Raw genomic sequence first — 25,564 nt, 5'->3', positions numbered from 1 at the left:
CATCGGTCTGCCAGCCTCATTGCTTGGGCAGCGATTGTCGGAGAGTCCAGAAGCTTCTCTTCATAGTGGATGCCCGACCTACTCGTGGTAATTCATTTAAGGATGGATTATCGGCGTGAGGTAAGTTTCTTCATAGTCGATTCCTTTCTAAACAAAAAATCGTTAGGAAGGTGTTATTTGTCTTAACTTTCTTATGGTTAGGGATGTTCGAAAATTAGCAAAAAAAAAAAAAAAAAATGGAGCTGGAAGTCAAAGTGATACACAATGCTTCAGTTATGAATGCCATTGGAGTTTGTGGTTTGCAACTTCACCGCTATGGTGAGACAGTGTCAATACCTTTCTTTACTGATACATGGAGACCTGATAGTTTCTATCCATAGATCCAAAGAAGCTGACAACTTGGCTTTCATTCTCTCAGCTTGTTCGGTCAATTTCTTTATGCTCTTAAGTAAATAGATTCTTTGTATGTGAAGCTCTGAGAGCTATAGATAATTGAATAAATCTTAAATCGCACACTTAAAGAAGCTTAGTTGTTCATACCGGTTGTATTGATAACAACTAGGTTATCTTGTGTAGAGGGAAGGGAGAAAAATCAACAGAGTATAGAGAATAAAATTCAATGGCTTGGTAAATTTGCATAATTGATTCATAACTGCTATACATCATGTGACCTGGCCTAAACCAGAACCAAACTAATGTAAGCATCCCTGTTGAAAATAAATACTATGAGAGGCCTTGCTCTACAGTTCAAATCGTAGAATAACATATTTTCTTCAGCATGATCAATCACTTTAAATTACTTTTCTAAAGTTTTGATTTTTCATATTTAGCCTAGATATGAAGGATTTAAGACATTAATTTTTGGTTGTGCCTGAGGGAATAGACATAATGGAGGAAAATTGATGGCATATTTAGCTTTATTGTTTTATTTGCTAATGCTTTTGAGTAGCTCAGTGTCTCCAACATTTAGACCAACACTGATCCTTCATCCAACATTGTCAAATTATTATGTTGGTTTGTCAATGATTCCTTTTTGTTCTTCCATGACAGTTGTAAACTAAAGAGTCTTAAGATGTTTTTCCTCTCCTTGTGCTCCAGCTTGAAATGGGTCACTATGTGGCACAAGAATCTACTGTTGCTATTTTTTTCTTGTTTAAAGCAGTTAATGAATCTATAAATATGTATTATTTTGTTGTGAACTTAATGTTGTACCCCATCCACATGTGATGTTGCTTCCTATGTAACACGGATTTACATCAGGCTGTTACTTTTTATTTTTAATCTGATTTAAGCTAAATTATGTGAGCTTATATTTCTAAAGCGATTCTAGAATTTGCAGATATACAAGTGAAGCAACCATCTTTGGAGTTATTGTGCAGGTACTGTAAAATAAATCAGACTTTATTATGTGGCCTGTGTGTTCCTGATGCAATCTATTGTTGAAGAACTTTGTATAATGTTTTGTTTTATTTTAGCATCAGGATGACTGTTTCAAACATACAATTCATCTTATTTCTTTCCTTATATTTAGCTGTCATGTGCAATCAAACCCGACACCTATAACTCAAGTATTTATGGTAGAAGTTAGGTTAGGTGGTTCAGATGCTCACAATACACACTTGGCTAGAAAGATTGTTTCATTCCAAGAAGAGTTCTAAGTTAGGTAAGTTTAGACTGTTTTGCCAGTTGTGGACAATAGTTAATTAACATGTCAAGAAGGAACTTTGGATCGCCGACATAGATGAGAATGGGATTATAACGAGACAAATGTTTGTGCTGTCTAAGTAGAGTTCGACTTCAATTTACTTCTATGTTTTGTCTTCATATGGAATATAATTATTATCTTATATGCTGATCTAGTCAGTGCATTGCCAATTGCCATGTCTAGTTTATTTCCTCAGTTAAACAATGGATAAAACACTGACTGAACATCTCTAAATAACCGAAAAAATTAGCACAAAACTAAATCTATTATACCAGTTATCCATGCCTCTCGAAATAAGTAGAAATCTCAACAATCAAAGGTATCCAAACATCTAAGGGAGAAATCCAGTGATTCATATAAGATATAACCCCTGTATTACATAAATATATCAGTGGACTCAAGTAACTCAGAGATCTGCAAGTGCAAATCATTAGTGGTAGGCACCAAAATCAGGGTGTCTTAGTGTTCATTGTAAAATGGTTTAGCAATCAACTGCGAGTCGTTTAATAGATGAAATAGGGCATATAGAGATATGTACTTATTTTTCTTTCATATTTTTTCAGTCATATTATTCCAAGCCTTGTCTTGTTCCAGCAGTATAGTGTACTGTTATAGGTTACATGGGGGGACATTAAGCATCTTTGAGGTTCTTGTCACTAATTTATTCTTTTTTCTATAGTTGAAACTCAATAATGTTTTTTCCTTTGTTGATCTACTGCACCTTTACTGGGTGAATGCCTTTAATTGCAACAATTAAAGGCATTCCACACCCAGTATTCATTCATTGCTTAACTTTTATCACTTCTTTTTATTTATCTTTACCCAAACCAAGTTCTTCACTGGCTAAAGTTATAGTTTTTGGAGCTCTGAGCAGTCACAATACTCAATTTTTTTACAGCTTATCTTTGCTTCTCTCTTTATTGTTTCCAAACTTGCAGGCAAGAGCATGGTCAACCTCTGCTCTTCTGTTCCAACGAGAGTGTAGCGATCACATCAATATGATCGACATGTCTTTTAAAGATCTGTTTGACCTACTGCTTCTTAAAATTACTATTGGATTTTTTTTTACGAAAGCCAAAAGCGTTTTTTATTGGAATTGTAAGGATCATTTCTTTTTCATTTATTATTAAATCATCATTTTACTTCATCTCAGTCTATTTTTATTTTCAAAGATGTTTAATAGTTACAAGATCATAATAATTACATAATTATAACATTTATGATTCTATAATTATATAATAATTTTTATTATAAGTGTGTAGTAATTATGATCTAAAAATTACTGTAATATAATATTAATCAGTGTTGAATAAAAATAAATTATTTATATTATAATAATTATGATTTTTAAATAATATAATATTAATTATGAAATGTTTATATTGTTATAACATAATATTCGTAATGATGACATCAACATGTTGATAGTCAAATCATGGGCATGATTGATATGTCTTTTAAAGATCATCTGCGCTTTAATTTATTTTATTTTTTAAAATAGTCATATTATAATAATTAGGAGATCATTATAAATATACAATTATAATAACTATGATTAATTATAACATTTTATTTTATAATTATAATTGTGTAATAGTCATAATTTTATAATTATTAAAATAATATTTAAATAAGTAAAATAAACAAATTAAATTCTATAATACCTATTATATTTTAAATGAATATTATCTGATTATAATTGATCATGTAGAAGTTAATAGATAATTGCATATGTAATAATTAGTTGTTAGTTTTTACAAAATATATCAGTTGATTTTGATTCAAATCTTAAATACTAAATCCGATTTAGAAATATAGATTTTTTGAATCAGATTTAAATTAAGGGTAATTTGAATAGTTCACTTTAAATGAGATGTTTATTTGACTTTAATTGAAAAATAAATATTTGATTTATTTTTCCATATGATATTTTAGTAAATGATCAATGTTTTTTTTATTTCTTTTTATTTTTGTTCATATGATATTGATCAATGTTGAATAAAATTAAACTATTAATATTGTAGTAATTAATTCATAATTATTATAATATAATATTAATTAATATTTATGAGGGATGAAGTATTTATATTATAATAGTGATGAATTATATTATAATATAATATTATTAATGTGGACAGAGTTAAAATGTTTATGTAGTAGATTCCGTACCTATTAATATTTTTAAAAATAAAAATATATTGAAATAGAATAAAATATTATTTTAATAATAAATAAAAAAAGATGTGTTTTTTTTACGATTCTAATAAAAGAAATGTTATTTTATTTTTTTATTATTTTTCTTTTACCTTACGGATTAGGAGAAGAATATAACTGTCAGACCGGTCTAGATTTGTTTGAATTGGCAAACCGGTTCAAACCATAGGACCACAGTCTGCAATCCAACATCGGACCCACTTCTTTAAGGCTCGATGGGACCACAACCCGAGCAATTTCATGACATCATTGTTTACTTTCCATTAATCCCCCGATACTTTCGGAAATTTCATGGCTTCATGCACCCCCAAGGCCAACGATGTGGAGTTATACGAGAACGGTAAGATATTTTCGTAATTAATTCAAATATCCACGGTCATTCTCAATATATTACGAATTAATTTTTTTAAATGAAAAGATAATTTTAAAATACTGATTAGTACTTTCTGATTTATTATATTAATTTAATTTAATTTTTTATTTTATTATTTATTAAATTAGTTAGTTGGGAGAATTAAATATAAATTATAAAAAAAACTAACGACTCAATGGCTTTATGGTAATAACCGGCGGAGTGCCGTCCTATTTCGAAACTCTCCCTTGGCCACAAAGAAAAGAACACATGCATGTGTCACGGGAGCCTTTTAAACGCCGCTGGTTATTTGCAGTGAGACCCCAGAAAAACTTCTAATTCTTCTCCTCCTTAAAATCGAATTATATTCCGTAAAAATTAAAAAATATTTTTTTAAAAAATAATTAAACAATGTCTTATCACATATTTTTCATCCTTTATTATAATATGTTAAAGTAACTAGTTTAATAAATTTTTTTACTTTAATTTAGTTAAAATTATTTTATATATGTATATGAAATACTTTTATATAAAAATATTCTTTATTATCTTGATTAAATTTATTAAAAATTTAAATTATTTTAAAACAGTGTATATTAATTTGAGGCGCTAATCTTGAAATCTCTTAAAAAATCACCAATTTTCAGTTTCATCTATGGCAGTTTTATTTCCTTTCCGCCATTATCAAATTGGCCCTTTATTCTTAAATCGAGTAAATATCAAGGTGGTAAATGAAAAGTGACATCTTCCAATAAGAATGATTACGCAATATAAAAAAAAAGAAGTTAAAGCTAAAAGCACGATACTGCGAACCACTGACCTCGCCAGTTTAACTCTTCTTCCTTCTCTCTCTCTCTCTCTCCAGCCTGCCTCCACCCTCCTAACCCTAATCCGCCAACCCGTGAGCTTGACCTCGTCCCCAATTTCTCGTCCTTCGTCGCGGCAATGGGCGCATTGGGGGAACCGCTCTGCGGAGGTGATGCGGACTGAGCAGATCTGGTGGGCGGCGCGATGGGGAAATCCGAGGAAGAACAAGCGACGCCCGAGCCGCCGGCGTCTGCGACGGAGTCTCCGGAGGGTAATGCCTGCGATGGGTGCCCGCGCTGTCGTTCCATCGGGCGGATCGTGCGGCCGCGCTGCGTGGTCACGCTGATCCTCGCCTTTGCGATGCTTCTGTCGGCGGTGTTCTGGCTGCCACCCTTCTTGCGGGCGCGCGATGGCTCTGGTCGCCCTGGTCGGGACCCGCGGTTTACAGGTGAGGTATTTGAAATTTTGGATCTTGGCCTGTTTTTTTTGGAGGCATTTCGGTGAATCTTGGAGTTGCATACTTGCATTCGTTGGATTCACTCTGATTGTTGATACTTGTTGTCCAAGAAAAAAATACAATGCCTTCTCATTCTGCTGTGGGGAAGTACTGTTTGTCTCTCTACTATCTATCTTTACGTCTGTGCTGCTTTCCTATAATCTATCACTTCCTGGATTAGCATACCTTCTGTTCCATAATAGCTTAGAAAAGAGGTTGCAGTTTGGACTTCTATGACCAAGCTGCTAAAACTACTTGCTGAGAAGCTCCATGGATCACGGATACTAAGATGTCTATGTGCATTTAGATATGAAAGGGGCTCCCTGATAATGGAAGCTGAGGAAATGTCAGGTACAATGAGGAAGGGGATATGGCTAGCACAATTTTAACACCCCGTGTCAGACATTCTAGAAACCAATTAGCATGGTTGCAAATATTATGGGAAAAGTTGCTTCATAGCATGCAGTGATGGTTAAGACGAATGGTAATAGGGGTCAATGCACTTCCAGGAATAGTGTTTCTGAAACCTTCCTGATCACAGAACCAGCTTAAGAACATGTCCGAGGTTAGTTGGACCAATTTGATCACCTATTGGACTTGGTAAACATACTGCAAACCTACTCTGCTTGTTATATTGTGTCACTGTGCTATATCATGAAAAATAATATGTATCATTATTATGATCAAACATTATCTGTCATCTTTTTATATCAAATTATTTATATATACTTTTTTAAATATTTTCCAAGATTTTGATTTCATCAGTTCTACCATTTTGACTGATATTTAGATCATCCAATATCCATGATAATGCAGATTTTGATGGCTACGAATGAACTTACTGGTTAAATCAGCTATTGTTTGGTGTGTTGCAATGTAGCTATTAGTTTCTTAACCCCTGCAATTAAATGGACATCTATTGGTGTTGCAAAACAGTTGAGTTATTTAGGTCACTGGATATTTCGGTTTGGAACATAATGAGGTTGTTAATCTTCAATTCATGATTGGTTCAGTTTAAAGCAACAAACCAATGGTGAATTATTTCTTCTCAGGTTGTTTTAAAATCTCAGGACAACTGTTTCTATCCAATTGTTTCTAAGCATGATTTGTTTGTAATATATCAATTGACATATTCTCAAATTCATAGCAACAGCATGAATAAATAACTACAACTTCATTTTTATTAATATTTTTCTTTATTTGTATCATCTTGGTTTGTATTTAACTAACTAAGCTTTTCCAGCTGATATTGTTGCAAGTTTCAAACTGCAAAAACCTGTTGATTTCTTGAAGTCCAATATTAAAAAGCTTCAGCTTGATATCTTTGAAGAAATTGGTGTTCCTGGTTCTTCGGTAAAGTTTCTCTTACTCTTGCATCCTTCTCTTGTTTATGAAATGTAAAGTTGCTCTAATCAAATGCTTTTCATGAAACAGGTGGCTGTTATTGATCTGGAACCTAAAAGCAGATCAAATTGGACAAATGTGATTTTCTCAGTATGGCCTTATCCAAAGAATTCATATTTATCATCGACTGGGCTAAGCATTCTGAGAGCTTCCTTTGTGTCCTTAGTTCTAGGACAGTCAACTCTTCACTTGACTACATCATTATTTGGGAACTCATCCTTCTTTGAGGTGCTCAAGTTTTCTGAGGGGATCGTCATAATACCTTTTCAAAGAACCTTTCCTTTACAGAATGTGCAAATGCTTTTCAATTTCACGTTAAACTTTCCTATCTATCGGATCCTAGATAAATTCAGTGAACTGAAGGATCAAATGAAGTCTGGACTACTTCTTAACACTAATGAGGTTTGCCCAAGTTATTCTGTTCTGCAAACAAATGTTTCTTTTTCTTACTCCTTTTTGTTTTTGCAATTCAAGTTATGTTGTTGCAGAATGCTTGATAGCAATGAAATTTATCCGGTGTTATTAAAAATCCTATTTCATGGGACCTTGCTTCAAATTCTCATGTAAAGTATTATATATTACTTTCTTTGTTTTGAAACTTTATTTTCATTTTCTTCAGTTCACATGTCAAGGATAGCCATGACTTAGAAATAGTGAAATGTTTCAATTTTTTTCCCTTCAGTTAATTTACAGTTTCTAGTATCATTCTTTATATCATAGCTATCGTACCATATGCTGAAAAGTAAGCATTAGGGTGACACTTGCATCATTTTTTGCTTTGTGCTTTTTTACCATTCTGCCATAGAAGCTGAAGCTTTGAACCAGCAAATCTGACTTTCTTCACAAATTGCAGTTTCCGAAATCATAGTTTATGAGATGCTTACCTCCTCTTTTCTTGCTGCAGAATCTGTACGTGAGTTTGATTAATTCAGAGGGGAGTACAGTTTCTCCTCCAACAATTGTCAAAACTTCAATTGTACTTGCAGTTGGGAATCTACAGCCTTCCTTCCCTAGGTGGAAGGAGTTGGCTAAAAAGATTCGGGGTTCTTCCTCAGGAAATCTTGGTCTGAATCACACTATATTTGGTAGAGTAAAGCAAGTACGTCTTTCTTCTTTTCTTCAGCATTCCTCAAGTAGGGGAAGCAGCAATGCCTCGCCAAGTCCTGCACCTCAGCCACAGAGAAACCATCAACGTCATCACCCGCACCACCAACATAAACACCATAAGCATCATTATCACACACAACATGCTCATTCTCCTGCCCCTTCTCCTGGTGCTGCTCCAGAACATAGTTACCAAACTTCAGCCCCTTCTGGCTGTCGACATGGATTTTCAAACAAAAGAGAAGGTTTTTCTGCTCCTGCTGCTTCACCTGTTGATGCTCCGAAGCATTTGGCTTCACCTGTGAGTGCTCCAAAGCATTCTTCTGGTCCAGCAGCTGTTGGGAAGCATTCTGGTAACAGGCCTCTGAGTGCTCCACATCTTGTTAGTGCTCCTCCAAGTGTTCCATGGCATTTACTTTCTCCTCGTGCACATGAAAGTATGGCTGTTCCAGCTCCCAGCATCCAATCATTATCTCCAAAGCCTGATGTTTCTTTTACACATGTACCATCTCCCAGTGCAAGTGTTAAAGATAACAAAGCTCCTGGTTCAACACCATCAATTTCACCTATTCCATATTCATGTGAGTATTTTCTCCTACGACTACTTATAAACTTTTAGCAATATCTGCAGCAGGGCTTAAAATAACTAAACTGAGCAAGAGTTAATATATGATATGGTATTATGAAGTTCTCCCTGCACAATTTAACCACACTTCATTTCTTTTGTTTCAGGACAGTTAGAATATCAAAGTGCTTTGACAAGAAAACTAGTGGCATATAAATAAAAATCCTGGAACACTAAAAATTCTTTGCAGGGTATTCAACATTGTTCCTTGTTTTGATCCATTGATATAATGACAGCATGATGAGTGTTCAGTGAAGTACCAATATTAGTGCGGTGTTCACTGTTAATCTTGCATAACTCAATGTCTGCCCAAACAGCTGTCTTACCTATCCTGAACTTAGGGTCCCTGCTCTTTGTCTATGCCCAATTTCACAATTTATTTAAATTAAATCCATCAAAGTCAACCTGCTAGTAGTGCATAATAACATTATGTATCATTTCATAATAACAGTATCTTCTTAAGATATAGACATGTATTTAAATTGTCAGAAATAAGCTCAATTCAGATGGAGAGTTCTAAATGTTGACCAACTTTCTTTTAATCAATCACAAATAGGTCGACCAAGCTAGTATCTCAAGTGTATGTAAAATGATTTTGGTATTAGCGGGATTTTGATAGTACAATTCCATTTCTGTTCCTTTAAGTTTAACCATTCAATTCATATATTGTCAAATTCGATTCCTCAGACATAGGAACACAATCATCATTGTGCATGTATTGTCTATTTTAATAAGCTTGAAATCTATCTTGATGACTTAACAACACAATCTTACATTCACATCAAATAAGAGGTTGTAGTGGTTATCAGACAATGTAAAACACATGAAGTATAATAATGTAGAATTGATTTACACAAAAGTGATTATGACTTGCAAATTAGTGTTCAGTTCAGAGTCTACAATTTACTAGCTACCATATAGTGTAGCTTAAACTATGTTATTTCTCAGGCGATGAAGATACGTAGTGCAATGCCACTTTTCCTTACATCTTTAGCATAGTTTCTAATGACCACTGGTAACAAGATCCAAATTCAACAATCATAGACATCATTGAATCTGATGCATTGTTAACTTTCTTGTATACGGTCGCCAACAATCTTGTTTGGACATGTGCAGCTTCTGCTCCAGACAACAACTCATTTCGGAGATTGGCCTTTGCACCAGTGTTGTATGTATTACTGTGCTTGTAACTGAGAAGGAACAAGTCATTCTAGCTTCAGATCACCCAATGGTGCTCGTAAAGCAGTGCATCATGGGTGCGATGAGAGACAAGAAGTTGCTAGGAGAACCTGCAGCAGAAACTGTTCATGTAGTCGGTCGGTCAGTAACTCGATGAATGTAAATATATGGATAAGGCAAATAAGTATTCTGGTCAAAGCCATAGAAGTGGCAGGCCGTTGTTAGATATGTTCTCTCAATGCTATTATTACTATTTCCACGAGATCAAGATCAAAAGTCATGTATGTTGTTGTTTCTGGAGGTGACAAATGTATGCCTCGAGTGAAATATCTGATGCATCATAGTTAACAAATTCGTTCGTTTTTCATCTCCTTTCCCTAATTCACTACAGCATGAGACGTTGAGATTAATGTTTGAGACCCATCCATCAGTGATAGATTTACTTTGTAAATTTTAGTTGCATTGTATTGATAACTCCAATCATCTGAATCAATTCACCCATGGCTTCTCGTGATCAATCATGACACGTTACAGGGGAGATCGAACATTTATCAGCAAATCATCGACTACGTAGCAATCAGCAAGACAATTTAATTACTGGGATCGGCTCTCGTCGTAGACCTGCACCACCCTCCCGTTCAAGGCCTGCGCCGGCCTCGCATTCCGGCGGTACGCCTCCTCCAGCGGCGCCTGCAACTCCGCCGCTTGCCTCCTGCTCATCTTCCTCGCCTGCAACCAACCAACCACCACCAACGTACACTTGTAATAATACTCTCTTAGCCGGAAAACTGGCACCGGCGAGGTGTTCGACGGTCTGATTAGTTACCTTGCCGAGGACGTTCCAGACGACGTTCTCGGTGCACGGCGGGGTGGAGAGGGATCCGACGTATCTGTAGTACTTGCGAGTGTGCTGCTTCAGCGACCTCATCTTCACGACGCCGACAGGGACACGCGCCTGCTTGTCGCCGGCGAGCACCTCCTTCTTCAGCTCTGCCATCTTGTACTTCAGCTGCAGTTCGATCGCAATTGATTGCTTAATCATCATCTCCCAGAACGGAAGGAAACAAATCTAGTCCAGTTTATTCTTAATTACTTGGATCAGAAAGGGATCCGCGCGGCCGAACTGGTACAGGACCGCCACCACCGTGATGTTGCCGTCGACGCTCTTGTGCACGAGATGCAGCTCCACCGGGAACCTGTCCACGCCGATCAGAAACCAGCTCCAAAATTGAATTTTGAAAGAAATACCAAACCACTAAATTCAACACCTCTCGCCATCAATCGTGTGCTCAGAAGGCGAGTGCCAATGCATCTGTATCAAGCTGTACTTCTTCCCTTCCACAACCACGTAGCCAACATACTCATCATACCGAAGCTGCATCCAAGAACACAAACCATATATACACTCAGATTATCAATTTGCGGTTATCGACAAAGAAGGCGACGGCGAACCGCGATGTTGCAGTGGTTGTCGACGAGGGTGGCGTTTGAGGGCCTGTAATTCCGGCTCAGGCGAATCAATTTGGGGTTGTACTCTGCATCAGCGTTCACAATGTTGATCGGAGACTGGCGCTTGCCCTCGGAGCAGAGCCGGTACTGGGGGCTCAACCTGCCCCACGTGCTCGGTCCATTCGCTCCGCTGTACGTGAAGTTCACCGAGTCTGTCGACAATACAATTCAGTTCAGGGTCAGCAAGAACAGCGAAAAGGAAGGGTTCACGAATCTGCCCGTTTCGTACCATACGCAGCTGCAAAGGCCGCAAGAAGGAGAGCTACTCCCAAGGAGAGAACAACTTCAACTTCTCTTGCAGCCATTGCGGCCACGAGTTCTCCCAAAGTATAGGAGCTCTTTTCTCTTCCTCTGTGAAATGGTGGAGTTGGATGTTGCTGCCACCCCAAATTTATAGCTGTGCTCTCTCCACCTCCGGCGACTGCTTGTTAAGATGGATGATCAACCATGGCAATGCATGGAATCGCACAGATCCACGTAAAGCCATGAATATGAGACAAGCAGGTCAGGTGGTGCAGCAACTTTCCCTTTGGCAATTGCATCTTAAATGCGACAGGATTCTCAACAGAAACAGATAAGAGCAATCTGAAAATAGGAAAAGAAGAGTCAAATCAAGAGGATATGCAGCTATGCCTTTACCACCTCCTCCATAAAAAGGAGCTGTTCTTTAGGAAAAGCTGAAAATAGTGTGTGTGAAGGAAGGGAACCAACTATGCAAATGGTTCGTTCCGCCACTCAAGGTGCTTGCTCATATGTCTCAACAGCCACCATGCCTTTTGCTAGCGAATGGTGCTTCAACACATGCCATGCCTTTGCCTTTGCCTTCAACACTGACAGAGAGCCACTTAAGGGCCAATCCATGAGTGAACTTTGGGGCAAAAGATATATAGCAATTGCTCATGGTGATTCCCCATTACTCATCATTTACTTCATGATTGGTGGCATGTGTCTCCTTTTATGTTTTAGGTGGTATTACCTTCCTCAGTGCCCACCTAATTAGCTTAGCACACAATGCATGAACAATATATATAACAATAACTAACTTTTTTTTCCCATTTGATATGGATTCTCCCTGATGAATTTTATTCTTCTTTAATCTTTCTCTTTCTTAATTAATATATATTATGATCTTACATCAAGAGGTATTTATTGATCACTTAAGTATATATTTTTTTAATGATCTCATGTAGTCTTGTGAATGAATACATTGCATAAACTTGTAATTCTTATAGTTGACTCATTATAGACTTAGAGTCAAAGAATATATCTTTTTGACTATAAATTTTTTAAAGTCAATCCTTTTTTCGTATTCTACTTTTTATTTAATGAGTCCCAAAGATCTTTCATGAATTTATTTGATTGTATAAGAATCAATCCACCTATTGAGGATGTAATTGTCATATAGAAAGTCGATATGACTCTATACTTTTGATACGATATCATTTTAGGAATCACCTTCTCTCTAAATGGGCTTACATCTTACACCCACACACCTATGGGCTTGCACTTATTCATCATGCATAAAATTCACTTCTAACCTCCTAAACTCTCTCCTTTACAAGTAAATATAGTCCTTCAAAACTTTCAATTGCATTTGCACATTTTCGAAGTTCTAAAATACTCGTATCGGTAAGAAAATCACATCCACTTGTGTCGTCTAAATCAACCTCTTCTCATGGAGAAATAAGCCCAAAGAGAAGTGTTTTTAAGTTGAAAATTCCCCCATAAACAATAAAAAGTGTTTTTAAGCTTGTTTATTAAAGATTTCCCCATCAAGAGTAACCAAGAACTTGGGAACAACCTAAATCTGATTTTTTTTTATAATAAAAAAATTCAAACTTTCTATTTTTTTAAAGGCATAATTAATAATTTTATGGAGGCATAATTAATGAAGAGATTTTGACACTCTTTGAATTTTTGAGTTTGGTGGCATGTTGTTGTCTCTCACACATTCTTTTTGTTTTAATTTACCAATCAAATTTTCTATTTTCTAATTTATAGTTTTAAAAATCATTAAAAATTTTAAAATGTATTTATTATATAAAGTTAATTCTAAATATTTATTTTATTTATCTTCTTAACTTTTGACTTTTTTAAAAATTTATAAAAATTTAGGGAGGGGTAAAATGAAAGTTTGTGATTAGATTATTGAAAGTTGAGGGATAGTTTGAAGAAAATATATATAATTATGGGAGTGAAATGAAAGTTTCTCAAATTTTCCTGTTTCGGTAAAATTTTGCAGTCAACTCGCTGGAGTGGAAGGAAAGCAGAGAAGAGAAGCGAGACAAGGGCAGAGCTTGGCGATGGACGCTTAGTTCCCACCCACCCGCGACGCGAATCAATCGAGTCAGTGAAGTGTTCTTCTGTTTTGGTTTGCTCGGATCCGCCCACCGATCGCGAAACTTCAACTGCAATCTTCCTCCCTTCGTTGCTTGTGTCGGCACCACCAACCGCATGCCCTATCCTTCATCATCACCTAGTCCTGAAGAGAAAGCGAGGGGCAGCGGCGGTAGCATCAGCGCAGATCTATAGCGCTTCCTCTTCCGATTCTTTCTGGTACGCAAGCAAACCGACAATTTCGCTGGATTATTGGTTGTTGGCGGTGGATTCTCGACGGAGGCAATGCTAGTCCAAGATCGGTCACCTCCTTCTTCCAAGCTCGCTTCCTTGCCGGCTCCTGTGCTTCCTTCCACCGTCGCCCACAGCCGCCGCTTCGTCCCTGCGAAAAGCCTCGACTTTTCCACCTGGGCCTCCGAAAACCTCTACAAGATCGTATTTGTTTGCTTCCTCGCCCTCACCGTAGTCGCTATCTTCTTCATCCGGAGCTCCGGCGACGCCATCACGCTCCTCAGATTCGAGAAATGCTCCGGCTCCGCTTCCTCCGCCTCTTCCCGGATCCCTTACCCAGAGGTGTCCTGGTCATCCGTTCCTCCCATCAAGCCGCTTGACCGCTCCGCTGCGCCCTTTGCTTCGTTCCGCTCCGACCGGTGGATCGTCGTGTCCGTCTCCGCCTACCCCACCGACTCCCTCCGCTCTCTGGCCAGGACCAAGGGATGGCAGCTCCTCGCCGTGGGAAACTCCGCCACGCCGCCCGATTGGTCCCTCAAAGGTGCCATCTTTCTCTCCCTGGATCAGCAGGCCGGTCTCGGCTTCCGCACCGTCGACTTCCTTCCCTATCACTCTCACGTTCGGAAGAGCATCGGCTACCTGTTCGCGATCCAGCATGGTGCGAAAGTGATCTTTGACGCGGACGACCGTGCCGAGGTCCTGGGCTCCGACCTCGGGCGCCACTTCGATGTGGACCTTGCGGGCGAAGCGGCAAGGACCAAGCACCCTGTCCTCTTCCAGTATAGCCATGCTGACCCTAACCGGACTGTCGTGAATCCTTACATTCACTTTGGGCAGCGATCAGTGTGGCCGAGAGGACTGCCGTTGGAGAATGTTGGAGAGGTTGGACATGAGGAATTCTACACGGAGGTGTTTAGTGGCCGACAGTTCATCCAACAGGGCCTTTCCAACGGTCTCCCTGATGTGGATTCTGTCTTCTACTACACCCGCAAGTCTTCAGGCTTGGAGACATTCGACATTAGTTTTGATGAGGAAGCACCCAAGGTAGCTTTGCCTCAGGGTCTAATGGCGCCGATCAACTCATTCAACACCATTTTCCACACACAAGCATTCTGGGGCCTCATGCTACCTGTCTCTGTGAGCTCGATGGCGTCTGATGTGCTAAGGGGCTATTGGGCACAGCGAATCTTATGGGAGATTGGTGGGTTTGTGACTGTCTATCCGCCAACCATCCACCGGGCAGACACGGCAGAGGGGTATCCTTTCGCAGAAGAGAAGGACCTCCATGTCAATGTTGGTCGTCTGATCAAGTTTCTAGTATCCTGGAGATCAAACAGGCGCACATTATTTGAGAGGATCTTGCATTTGAGTTATGCAATGGCAGAGGAAGGGTTCTGGACAAAGCAGGATGTGCAGTTCACAGCTGCATGGTTGCAGGACTTGCTTGCCATTGGATACCAGCAACCCAGGCTTATGTCATTGGAGTTGGGCCGACCTCGAGCAAACATTGGAGAGGGAGATACCAAGAAGTTCATTCCCAAGAAACTACCTTCTGTGCACCTTGGAGTGGAGGAGGTTGGAGCAGTTAATTATGAGATTGGAAACCTCATAAGGTGGAGAAAGTATTTTGGAAATGTTGTTCTTATCATGTTTTGCAGTGCGCCTGTCGATCGAATTGCCCTAGAGTGGAGGCTGCTCTACGGAAGGATATTCAAAACAGTGGTAATTCTTTCAGAACAGGCTGACCCAGGTCTTGCTGTGGAATATGGACAAATCAATGAAGCATACAAGTAAGTCATTCCAGATTAATGGTTTTCTTTTGTAGTCTACTACCTGATAGTTCTTTCAATGCAATGACATATGCAATCTTCTTATTAGCAATCTTTACTTAATGTTTAAATTTTTTGCAGATTTATTTTTCTTTTCTATCCTTACATCTGACTTTGTGACCGCTAGTTCCTTTATTTTTCTATGCTTATTGTTTGTTTAATTCTCATAACTATAGAATTTAAATTGTAGTAGTAGCATTCTTTTCTCATAACTACCAGTCTATCTTGCATATGATACAATCTATTTTCATTAGTCCTAGAGAACTGAGAAATGAAATCTGTTCATGTCTAGTGTAGCAGTAACTGACATGGAGAGACCAATTTATCTCATTTTAAATTTTATGAAGAATCTAATAGCAAAAAAATCTTGATCTGGCATATTCTGCTTGATATCTTTATGAATGCTTAGTCTTTAGTTCACTGTTGGAAATGACTATGTGACCTGAAGTAAGCTTTTTTTCCTAAAGAGAAATATGGAATGATAAAACTAATTACGATCGAATTGCTTTAGCAGCACTATCATGGTGCTTTTAGTTATCGCTCTGCTGAATTTTTCTGTGGTGATTGAAATCTTTGGGACAGTATTTGCTTTATGCACATGATTGAATTGTTGTGGGATTAATAGTGATTTGAACTTAGAATTGGAAGTCAAAAAAGGTTGAAGGTTGCATTAGAAAACTTTGGATAAAGCCATGAATGTGAATCTTAAGATTAAATCTGAAGCTTGAATTCTAAAACTTTACAAACAAAAAGTTTTAAGATAAGCAGAACAAAAATTGAATATGTAAAATATAATTTGATTAATATGAAAAAAAATCAATAGAATAAGTAAGATGGAAGCACATGAAATTACAGTAAGAATTTTTGGTGCCCTAGATCTATTAGTTAACAAGAAGGTGATTTTAATAAAAATATCATTAATAGGATAAAGAAGGGAGTGTAAAAATTGAGAGGAGGTTTTGGAGTCATGATCATCATACTCTCCTAAGGCTAAAAGGGAATTTTTATAAGACTATAACATGACTCACCGTACTTTGTGGATTGGAGTATTGGACAGCTAGAAAACATGTAATAAAGTTAATCTAGTTGAAATGAAAATTCTAAGATGGATGTGTAAAATTAGTAAAAAGGATAAATAAAAAAAAGAATATTCATGATCATTTTAGGTGTAGCTTCAATAGGTTGATAAAAGATGTGTATGTTCAAAGATGATTGATAAATATGATAGCTAGAAAAGTTAAATCTCTTATAGTGGAATATAGTGGGAGACCAAGGAAACTATTAGTTAATGTAATAAAATAATTTAAATTAATTTGTATATTTAGTGATAGGACCTTGTGTAAAGATCAGATCAATGGAGGCATAAGATTCATACAGCCAATCTCAAATAGTTGGGACAAACCTGGCTTGATGATCATGGTGGCGATGATAATGATGAATTGGATGCCCAAAAATGGGTTCAAAGGTTATCCTAAACATTTTATGATTTATTCATTGGTTCAAATTATTTGAAATTTACATCTGACCTTGGAGATTGCTAGAAACTGTAATCAATCAGTTCACTGGCAGGTTGTCAACCAATTATTTATCCTTAACTATGTTGACGAGCTATTGGCCCTATCAATTATTTTCCATGTTCTTTAAAGATGTTTGCAAGTTGGTCTTAATTAGATGTTTCCAACTTGGTTGCAACTTCTCAAATGTATCTCCTTTCTCATAAAAAAAAGGTCTTCCCTGGCTCTTTTTTTTTAAAAAAAAATGATCTTTTTTTATATAAAAAAACTGAAATCCTGGTTTATTACATAAATATTTGCACTGATGTCCTGGGATGCTGATCAAATTATTCATCTTCGTTTAAATCTGCTCAAGTTTTGAATCTTAAAATTGTGATTTACTGAGCTAGTTAAGGAGTTAAACTACAAGCTATAGTATTTACATTTTTATCAACTGCGGGCTACACCGTTGATGACAACATCCATGGTTTACAGTGGTGGGTCATAGCCTCACTAGATTCTTGGCCAGACATATATGCAAGAGGGAGTACTAGTGTTTGACTTGTCTCTCGCTATTGAATTGCACTTGGCTTGAAAAATGGATGAAACATTGGGCACACTATGCTATGATTGACTATTAGAAAGCCTTCTACTCTGATGCAATCCGTAGAATCCTCCATTGCAATAGCAATGACAGTAATAAGAGACATCATATCTTCTTCTCAGCTCTTGCTAGGTTAGATCAACATGTGGAATAAATTGGTTCTTTAGATGCAGCATCCATTATGTCATGCCTGGTAAAGTGATTTTCAATAATTGGGGGCTGCCCATTATGGTGAAGCCGTTATTGGGTCGCACTTGATGTTGTTGATTATGGATGGTTTTGCACCGAGTTAGAACTGTGCATTACTGAAGATGTTAATACTTAAGCAGAGAGATTGTGTCACAATAAACTGTCTCACATCAGAAGTTGGTGGATCTCGAGGAGGATTTTAAGGCCCGTATGTGTATGTTCATTAATTTTGGTTTTTATGCATTTTATGACAATGGTTAGGTTTATGAAGTGAACAGGCTAGTTTTCTTCAGGCTGAGTTTTGACACTCACCATTTTATGTCTTGTTTATTTTTCATTGATGAATTATTTTATGAAATTGATGTTTTCCCGTAATAATAGCCACTTAACAAACACCAACTCAGAGAGATGCCCGATCCCATACATTGGTTACAAAAATGAGATGTGTTGTTCTCTTGGATGCCCATAAGACTTCCATTGCTGGATTTCTACTGCAACAAATCCTTTTATAAAATATCTTTAAATGTTGATTCTACTAGCTGAAGCTGGACTCTTCTGGCATGCAGTTGTCTGATGATAAACTAAAGAGTTTGGTTTATGTTGCTAGTTTTCTTCTTCTGAATTGGAATGTTTTTTTTTCCTGAGCTTTGCTTTTGGTCATAATTTAATTCAGCATTGTCATGAAATAGGTATTTGCCTAAGGTATTCAACAAATTTCAAGAAGCAGAAGGATTTCTCTTTCTTCAGGATGATATGATTCTTAACTATTGGAACTTACTTCAAGCTGACAAGACGAAGCTTTGGATAACAAACAAGGTAAATTTTTGTTGATTTCTTCATATGGGGTGCATCAAGCTGATTAACCATTCGCTACATTCAGGTTTCCGAATCATGGATTTCGGTTTCTACTGATGGAAATGATAAAGATTGGCATGTCAGTCAAGCAAATTTGGTGAAGAAGATTGTAGACAATTTCCCAGTCCATTTTCAGACAAGTTACAAAGAAAGTGCAACTGAGGGGAGGGTCATCATCTGCGGCTGTGAGATATTCTACATCCCTCGAAGACTTGTTACCGACTTCTCCGACCTTGTGGGAATCGTGGGAGACCTAAATATCCATCACCGGATCGCCGTGCCAGTATTTTTTCTTGCAATGGACTCACAAGAGAATTTTGATTCTAAAGCTCTAGCAACAACTGTCTATAAGACGCAACCAAAGGCTACCGATCCATTTACGAGCTATTACACTGCCCAAGCTCCTGCTGTGTACCCGCTGAAGGTGCACAACGAGTACGATTTCGTAAAGCTAATAAGAGCGATGAGCGCAGGGGATCCCCTTTTGCTGGAGCTGGTATGAGTGACCCCTCACCGAAGCATACTGAAGAAATCTCCAAAGTGAATTTTCATCCTCTGCACTTCATATGCTTCACTCCTATTTGTTCCTTTCTTGTATGTTGTAATGTTATTCATTTACAAACAAAATAGTGAGCTTTTAGCAACTTCAGTTTTCGATCTAAAATGTCGTAAATGATAATACCACATGGTGATGTTGCCTGCTCAGAATCTGGCCACCAGTTTGAGAACGGCAAAGCAGCAATCTTTGTGACAAAAGAAATGATGAGAAGTTGCTAATCTTGTTATTTTTTATATCGATTAATCTTAGGGTGGACGATTCGATCTTATATTTTGTTTATCAAGTAAATTAACGTGCTAATCTTGAAAGTTTGTATGGAAGTGTTGATAGCAGTCTGAAATTAGTCAGCTGAAGCATCATCATCTACAAAGGCTTGTTCTTTAGAGCATCTCCAATGAAGTACGTTTAACATCACTATTAATAATAAAATAATAAAAAAAGTTATATGTGAGCCCCACTGCCCACATGACCGCGTTCAAACTATTGAACCTTTGTATGTGTTGATAGCAGTCTGAAATGCAGTAGCTGAAGCATCATCATCTACAAAGCACTTGTTCTTTATGCTGTTCTTTCCCTCATAAAAAAAATAATAAAATAGCTTTTCATCATACATTTGATTGATACTATTTCAGTTAACGGATTAAAGTAAATTATTTTTTATTTAATTTGATAATATATATATATATATATATATATATATTTATATTAAACTGATTTATTTTAACACACTATATATATTTTTTCTTTAAAAATAATCTTGTAAACAATGTGTTCATTCTTACAAGATGACGTGGCGAGAAACATGGCGGCACAAAATCTAGCAACTCCGACAAGGCAATCTGACACGGCGAAGCTATAAATAACCACGTGTCCCGACTCAACTCAATTCATAGATGCCGTTGACATGGCTCGATCTTCTCGTTAAGGACTCAGGAACGGTAAAAGGGATCCGCGAGATAGTCAAATCAGCTCTTGGATTAAAAATAAACAAAAATAGAAGAAGAAAAAAAAATCCGACAAAACCATGTAAATGGGCGCACGACTGTAGATGCCCATGATTGTATAGTATTTCGAACACAAAACGAGATTATTTGGGGATTCAAAGCAAAGCTAACAACAATGAATTGTAGTGAAAAAGAAGGGAGGCTGAAAATCAGGGTCGCCTACCATTTTTTAGGAGGAAGGATCGGAGTGCTCAAATTAGAAGAAGAGCTAATCAAAACGACAATGGAGGAAAAGAGATTTTGGTTGTGATAACGAACCTCCCAATTTTGGATCTCGTTGTTTATCGTAATCTTATTTTTTTTTGTTTCTGTGTGAATTTGTGAAGAAAGCAATTTGATCTTCAACGTCGCGTCTGTAAGTGATTCCGGCAACGGCGGTGGTCGCGTCGGGGAAGGAGTTAGAAGGGGCGGCGGGGTAGAATGTACAAGGAGAGCGAGCAGCAGAACAACGGCAAGGCGTGGGAGTCGGCCGTCCGCAGAGCGCATCAGCAGCAGCAGTCGCCGGGGTTCCAGGCCGGGAGCCGGCGCCGCATCTGCCCGATGTCCGGCGACGCGGACTCCGCCTCGACCTCCCCGCGCGGCGGCGGGGGCGATGATGACTCGTCGATATCGGCGTCGACGGAGGCGGAGGAGGAGGAGGAGGAGGAGGAGGTCTACAGTGCCGAGCTTGCCCTTCCCTCCGGCGACTGCTACTCCGGCCAGTGGGCTGGCAGCGTCCCGCACGGCACCGGCAAGTTCCTCTGGACCGACGGATGCATGTACGAGGGGGAGTGGCGGCGCGGGAAAATCACCGGCCGGGGGAAGTTCTCTTGGCCGTCGGGGTCGACCTACGAGGGGGAGTTCAAGGCAGGGTTCATGGACGGCTTCGGCATCTTCATCGGCGCCACCGGCGACACCTACTGGGGCAACTGGTCCATGAACCTCAAGCACGGCCACGGCAAGAAGTCCTATTCCAACGGCGACTACTACGACGGCGAGTGGCGCTCCGGTCTCCAGGACGGCCACGGGCGGTACGTGTGGTGCAGCGGGTCGGAGTACGTGGGCCAGTGGCGCGCCGGCCTCATCCACGGCCGCGGGACCCTCAACTCGGCCAACGGCAACCGGTACGAGGGCGGGTGGGACGACGGCTTCCCCAAGGACAACGGAAGCTACCGGTGGGCGGACGGCAGCCTCTACGTCGGGGTGTGGACCAAGGACAACTCCGGGATCCAGCAGGGCGTGTACTACCCGTCGCCGACGGCGACCTCCCCCGCCACGCGGGACCCGCAGGAGGCCTTCCTGGCCGACCTGCGCGAGTGCAAGATCGCGCCGGGGGAGACCATCTCGGTGTTCCCCTCGCAGAAGACCCTCAACTGGTCGTCCGCCGACCGGCCTCAGAGGCGGGCGTCGGCCGACATCAGCACCCACGGCTTGCCGCCGAGAAGGTCCACCGGCCGAACGCACACCGTGGGCGGCGACATCCCCGTGGACGACGCAGAGCCGAAACTCGCCTCCCGGCAGCAGCGCCGTTCGTGGGCGCCGCCGAGGCCGCCGAAGAAGCAAGGCGAGACCATCACCAAAGGCCACAAGAACTACGAACTCATGCTCAATCTCCAGCTCGGCATCAGGTAATTTCTTCCCATCCCAAACACAATTTTCAGAGTTGAGACAAAGTTTCTGTCTGTGACAGGCACGCCGCCGGCAAACAAGGTCCGACTCAGGCGGAGCTGAAGTCGTCGGCCTTCGACCCGAAGGAAAAGGTCTGGACTAGGTTTCCATGTGAAGGATCAAAGCACACCCGTCCACATCAATCTTGTGAGTTCAAGTGGAAAGATTACTGCCCTTTGGTGTTCAGGTAGGTTAGTTAGTTAGTTAGTTAGTTAGTTAGTTAGTGCCTAAGTTCTTCTTTGTCTGGTGTTGTATCGAATCATCGATCCCCTTAAAGTTGAATTGAATGTTCAGGACCCTTTGCAGGCTGTTCAAAGTAGATGCAGCCGATTACATGTTGTCGCTTTGCGGGAACGATGCACTCAGGGAGCTTTCATCTCCCGGGAAGAGTGGAAGCTTCTTCTACTTGACGAACGACGATAAATACATGATCAAGACGATGAAGAAATCTGAAGTAAAAGTGAGCATAAATCTTTTTTTCTTAATTTCCTTGGTAAGGAAAAAGTGATCCCAATTATGTTGTTCTAGGTGCTTTTGAGGATGCTCCCAGCATACTATAACCATGTGAGGAAGTTCGAGAACAGTTTGGTGACCAAGTTTTTCGGTCTTCACTGTGTGAAGCTAACCGGAGCTGCTCAGAAGAAGGTCAGTTTTTCGAGTCGTCTCAATGAGCATCTACAATTGTTCCTGAGCTAGTTCCTTCCTTCCTTCAATTAGGTCCGGTTTGTTATCATGGAGAACTTGTTTTGCTCTGAGTATGCTATCCATAGGCGCTTCGACCTGAAAGGATCATCCCACGGCCGCATGACCAGCAAGCCTGAGTCGGAGATCAACGAGTACACCACCTTAAAGGATCTTGATCTTAACTTCATCTTTAGACTGCAACGTTCTTGGTTTCAAGAGTTCCAAAGGTAGGTATCATTTTCAGTTATGTCAGTTGTACTACCTTGTTGCTCTTCTACTTCTACATTTTGCACATCTTTTGTACAGGCAAGTCGATAGGGACTGTGAGTTTCTTGAGCAAGAAAGGATCATGGATTATAGTCTTCTAGTCGGGGTTCATTTTCGATACTCCAGAGAGACCTCTCTATCTGAAGGTTCATACTAATGTCGAAACAACAACAATAAAGTATTTTCCACATAGATTTCTTTTCAGACTCTGTTGTTTTTTTGGTGAAAGGTGGTGGCGGTGGCGGCGATAGCAAAAGAGAAACAAAATCTCAGCTTTCAAAACTAGAGAAAGATCAATCCTTTTCTGATTCCAATAGGTATATATCAATCACCATTGTGATTATAGCTAGCTAACTACAAACAACTAGCTGATGTGCCATTGTTCCTCCTATTGCTGATTTGTTTGTAGGTCGAGACCCATTCGATTAGGGGTGAACATGCCTTGTAGGGCCGAATTAACAGTCAGAAGTGAGTCTCAACTTATCGGAGAACCCACAGGGGAATACTATGATGTGGTTCTGATCTTTGGAATTATAGACATACTGCAAGACTACGATATCAGCAAAAAGATCGAGCACGCATACAAGTCAATTCAGTATGATCCCTCCTCCATATCAGCCGTCGACCCCAAACAATACTCGAGGCGCTTTCGGGACTTCATATACAGAGCTTTCCGAGAAGACACCTAACACAACACTCTCAGACTCAAGCAGCATCAGCCATTGCAGCAGGTCTTGAGCTGGACTAACTCAATGAAATGATGCGGCTAGCCCTCACCGCGTGTGCGCGGCACGACGCTGAGCCTCTTTAGCTTTGCTTTGTGGCTGCTCTGCTTAATTAGGACCTGCCTGGAAACACAATGTCAATAGAGAAAGAGAGAACTGAGCTTCAAGTAACAATTCATTGATCATTCATTTCTACAGGTAGCTAGCACTAATTATATCTTACTTCAAAGTATCAATAGAAAACTGTAATGAGCTGCCCATTTAGAGATGTAAATAATTTATTATTGAATATCTTTTTCTTCTTCTTTTCTTTTGTAACAGTTTTGATGTTCTATGAGGAGCAACAAGAACTTGTTGGATGTACTAATAGTCTTTTTAGTAATATAAGTTAGCATGTGTGGAACAAATAGATAAAGAATTGACTAGTGTGGAAGTTGTGGTTGTGTTGTCAATGGATAGTTACCTCTTTGTGGATGCCCACTATGGATGATGCCATTGCATGTCTTCCCAACTTATGACCTTCTTCTCTACATGAATGTTCTCTAGAGAAGGTACTCGGTGTTTTCTAGTTCGATCGCTAGTTTTTGCGTAACACATCCTTCTCTACATGAATGTTCTCTACCTTAATTTTAAGCCAATATGATCTAGTGAAAGTGATGATTCAGTTGGCCTATAATACAATTATGAAAGTTAGTGTTAAAATAAAATTATGAAAGGGAGCTTAATTTGGTGCAACGGTAAAGTTGTTACCGTGTAATAGCTTTCACACGACAAACATGAGTAGGTCCACAAGATAATGCAATCACGATAATATTTAAGTATAAATGAAACTCATGAGGGTTGAACCACCTACCCATCTATTTTCTATTTAGGATTAGTTTCTAGATTAGTGCAATTTTGACATTTAACACATTGAAGCCCAACTCTATAAAATAGCTCAATAAAAAAAATTATCTTCCACTCGCTACATTTGATCAAACTTGTCAAATTATGTCGAAGATCACACGCTTCAATTTATTGTACCTAATCTAAGCTTTAGTTTAGCTAATGCTCAATCATGGACAATGATTGAGATTGGTGTAGCAAGTCTCACCAGCCATGTATAAGAACTCTAACCCGAACCCGAACCAATTAAGTTCGCACTTCCAAGTTTGAACTAGGTTCGTTAAAATATCAAATCCGAGCTAGATCCAAACATTGTTTTTTGTTCTTTTGAGTAGAAGGCAAGTACCAAACTCAATCTGTGTTGCAGTTGATGCTCATGCCACATTCATGGTAGGTTCAGTTACTGATATCTAAACCAAACATAAATGTCTTCATTCAGAAACTATGAAAAAACAAAACAAAACAAACCAAAATCTAGAAATCACAACATCACCTAATCCACTGTCTTCAAAACCAAAAGTTTGGAAACTAAAACTTGATGCAACACAAAAATATAATACTTGCAAGTTCAGAAAAATTGAGTGTTGTGCTGAAATGCTCATTAATTATGATCTGATGGTTCTTGAACAACAAATTATACCTCTTGCAGAGCTATCTGTTTGTGCAAAGGGATGTATCTTTGCGCGCAAGGAATAAATATGCCTGTGATTTGTTGACTCATCCACTACAGCATAATGCCACCAAGCAAAGCGAGTCCATTTCCTGATAAGGACCTTTGATTGGCAGGCAATTGGAGAAGTTTGTCTTTTAGTTGTGAACTGCTTCAATTTAGTTTTAAGTTACATTGTTGATGTTTTGGC

At 39.1% G+C, this 25,564-nt stretch overlaps 4 protein-coding genes across 6 annotated transcripts; 3 read left to right on the top strand and 1 right to left on the bottom strand.

The window, feature by feature from the left end:
• The first annotated feature begins 5,090 nt into the window (after nt 1–5,090).
• LOC141840890 (uncharacterized) lies at nt 5,091–10,182 on the top strand. The gene is made up of 5 exons (XM_074728979.1): nt 5,091–5,526; nt 6,818–6,927; nt 7,009–7,380; nt 7,883–8,663; nt 9,824–10,182. Exons 1-5 carry the CDS (start codon nt 5,283–5,285, stop codon nt 9,895–9,897), a joined length of 1,581 nt encoding a protein of 526 aa, XP_074585080.1. The 5' UTR covers nt 5,091–5,282; the 3' UTR covers nt 9,898–10,182.
• Nucleotides 10,183–10,414: 232 nt separating this feature from the next.
• Nucleotides 10,415–11,889, bottom strand: LOC141841157 (alpha carbonic anhydrase 1, chloroplastic-like). The gene is made up of 6 exons (XM_074729283.1): nt 11,625–11,889; nt 11,339–11,547; nt 11,155–11,261; nt 10,980–11,082; nt 10,713–10,895; nt 10,415–10,615 (listed from the first exon to the last, which is right to left on the bottom strand). Exons 1-6 carry the CDS (start codon nt 11,698–11,700, stop codon nt 10,481–10,483), a joined length of 813 nt encoding a protein of 270 aa, XP_074585384.1. The 5' UTR covers nt 11,701–11,889; the 3' UTR covers nt 10,415–10,480.
• A 1,768-nt stretch (nt 11,890–13,657) lies between these two features.
• LOC141841723 (putative glycosyltransferase STELLO2) lies at nt 13,658–19,725 on the top strand. The gene is made up of 3 exons (XM_074729913.1): nt 13,658–15,753; nt 18,768–18,894; nt 18,959–19,725. The coding sequence occupies exons 1-3, from the start codon at nt 14,018–14,020 to the stop codon at nt 19,433–19,435; spliced, it is 2,340 nt and encodes a 779-aa protein (XP_074586014.1). The 5' UTR covers nt 13,658–14,017; the 3' UTR covers nt 19,436–19,725.
• A 1,191-nt stretch (nt 19,726–20,916) lies between these two features.
• LOC141838446 (phosphatidylinositol 4-phosphate 5-kinase 6-like) lies at nt 20,917–23,783 on the top strand. 3 transcript variants are annotated; one of them, XM_074725926.1, is made up of 9 exons: nt 20,917–21,108; nt 21,142–22,103; nt 22,166–22,330; nt 22,438–22,603; nt 22,672–22,788; nt 22,861–23,054; nt 23,134–23,240; nt 23,324–23,411; nt 23,504–23,783. In XM_074725926.1, the coding sequence occupies exons 1-9, from the start codon at nt 20,917–20,919 to the stop codon at nt 23,781–23,783; spliced, it is 2,271 nt and encodes a 756-aa protein (XP_074582027.1). The 3 variants fall into 3 exon arrangements, with proteins under 3 accessions (XP_074582027.1, XP_074582026.1, XP_074582025.1); XM_074725925.1 differs by having other exon boundaries at nt 20,917–22,103; nt 23,354–23,411; XM_074725924.1 differs by having other exon boundaries at nt 20,917–22,103.
• The last annotated feature ends 1,781 nt before the right edge of the window (nt 23,784–25,564 follow it).

The sequence above is a fragment of the Curcuma longa genome, chromosome 11 (genome assembly GCF_044706935.1).
Source record: "Curcuma longa cultivar G26 ecotype Majalengka, Jawa Barat chromosome 11, ITB_CL_G26_1.1, whole genome shotgun sequence".
Taxonomy (NCBI): Eukaryota; Viridiplantae; Streptophyta; class Magnoliopsida; order Zingiberales; family Zingiberaceae; genus Curcuma; species Curcuma longa.
Note: the sequence above shows the minus strand (reverse complement) of the source record. Positions and strands in the feature narration are given on the sequence as shown.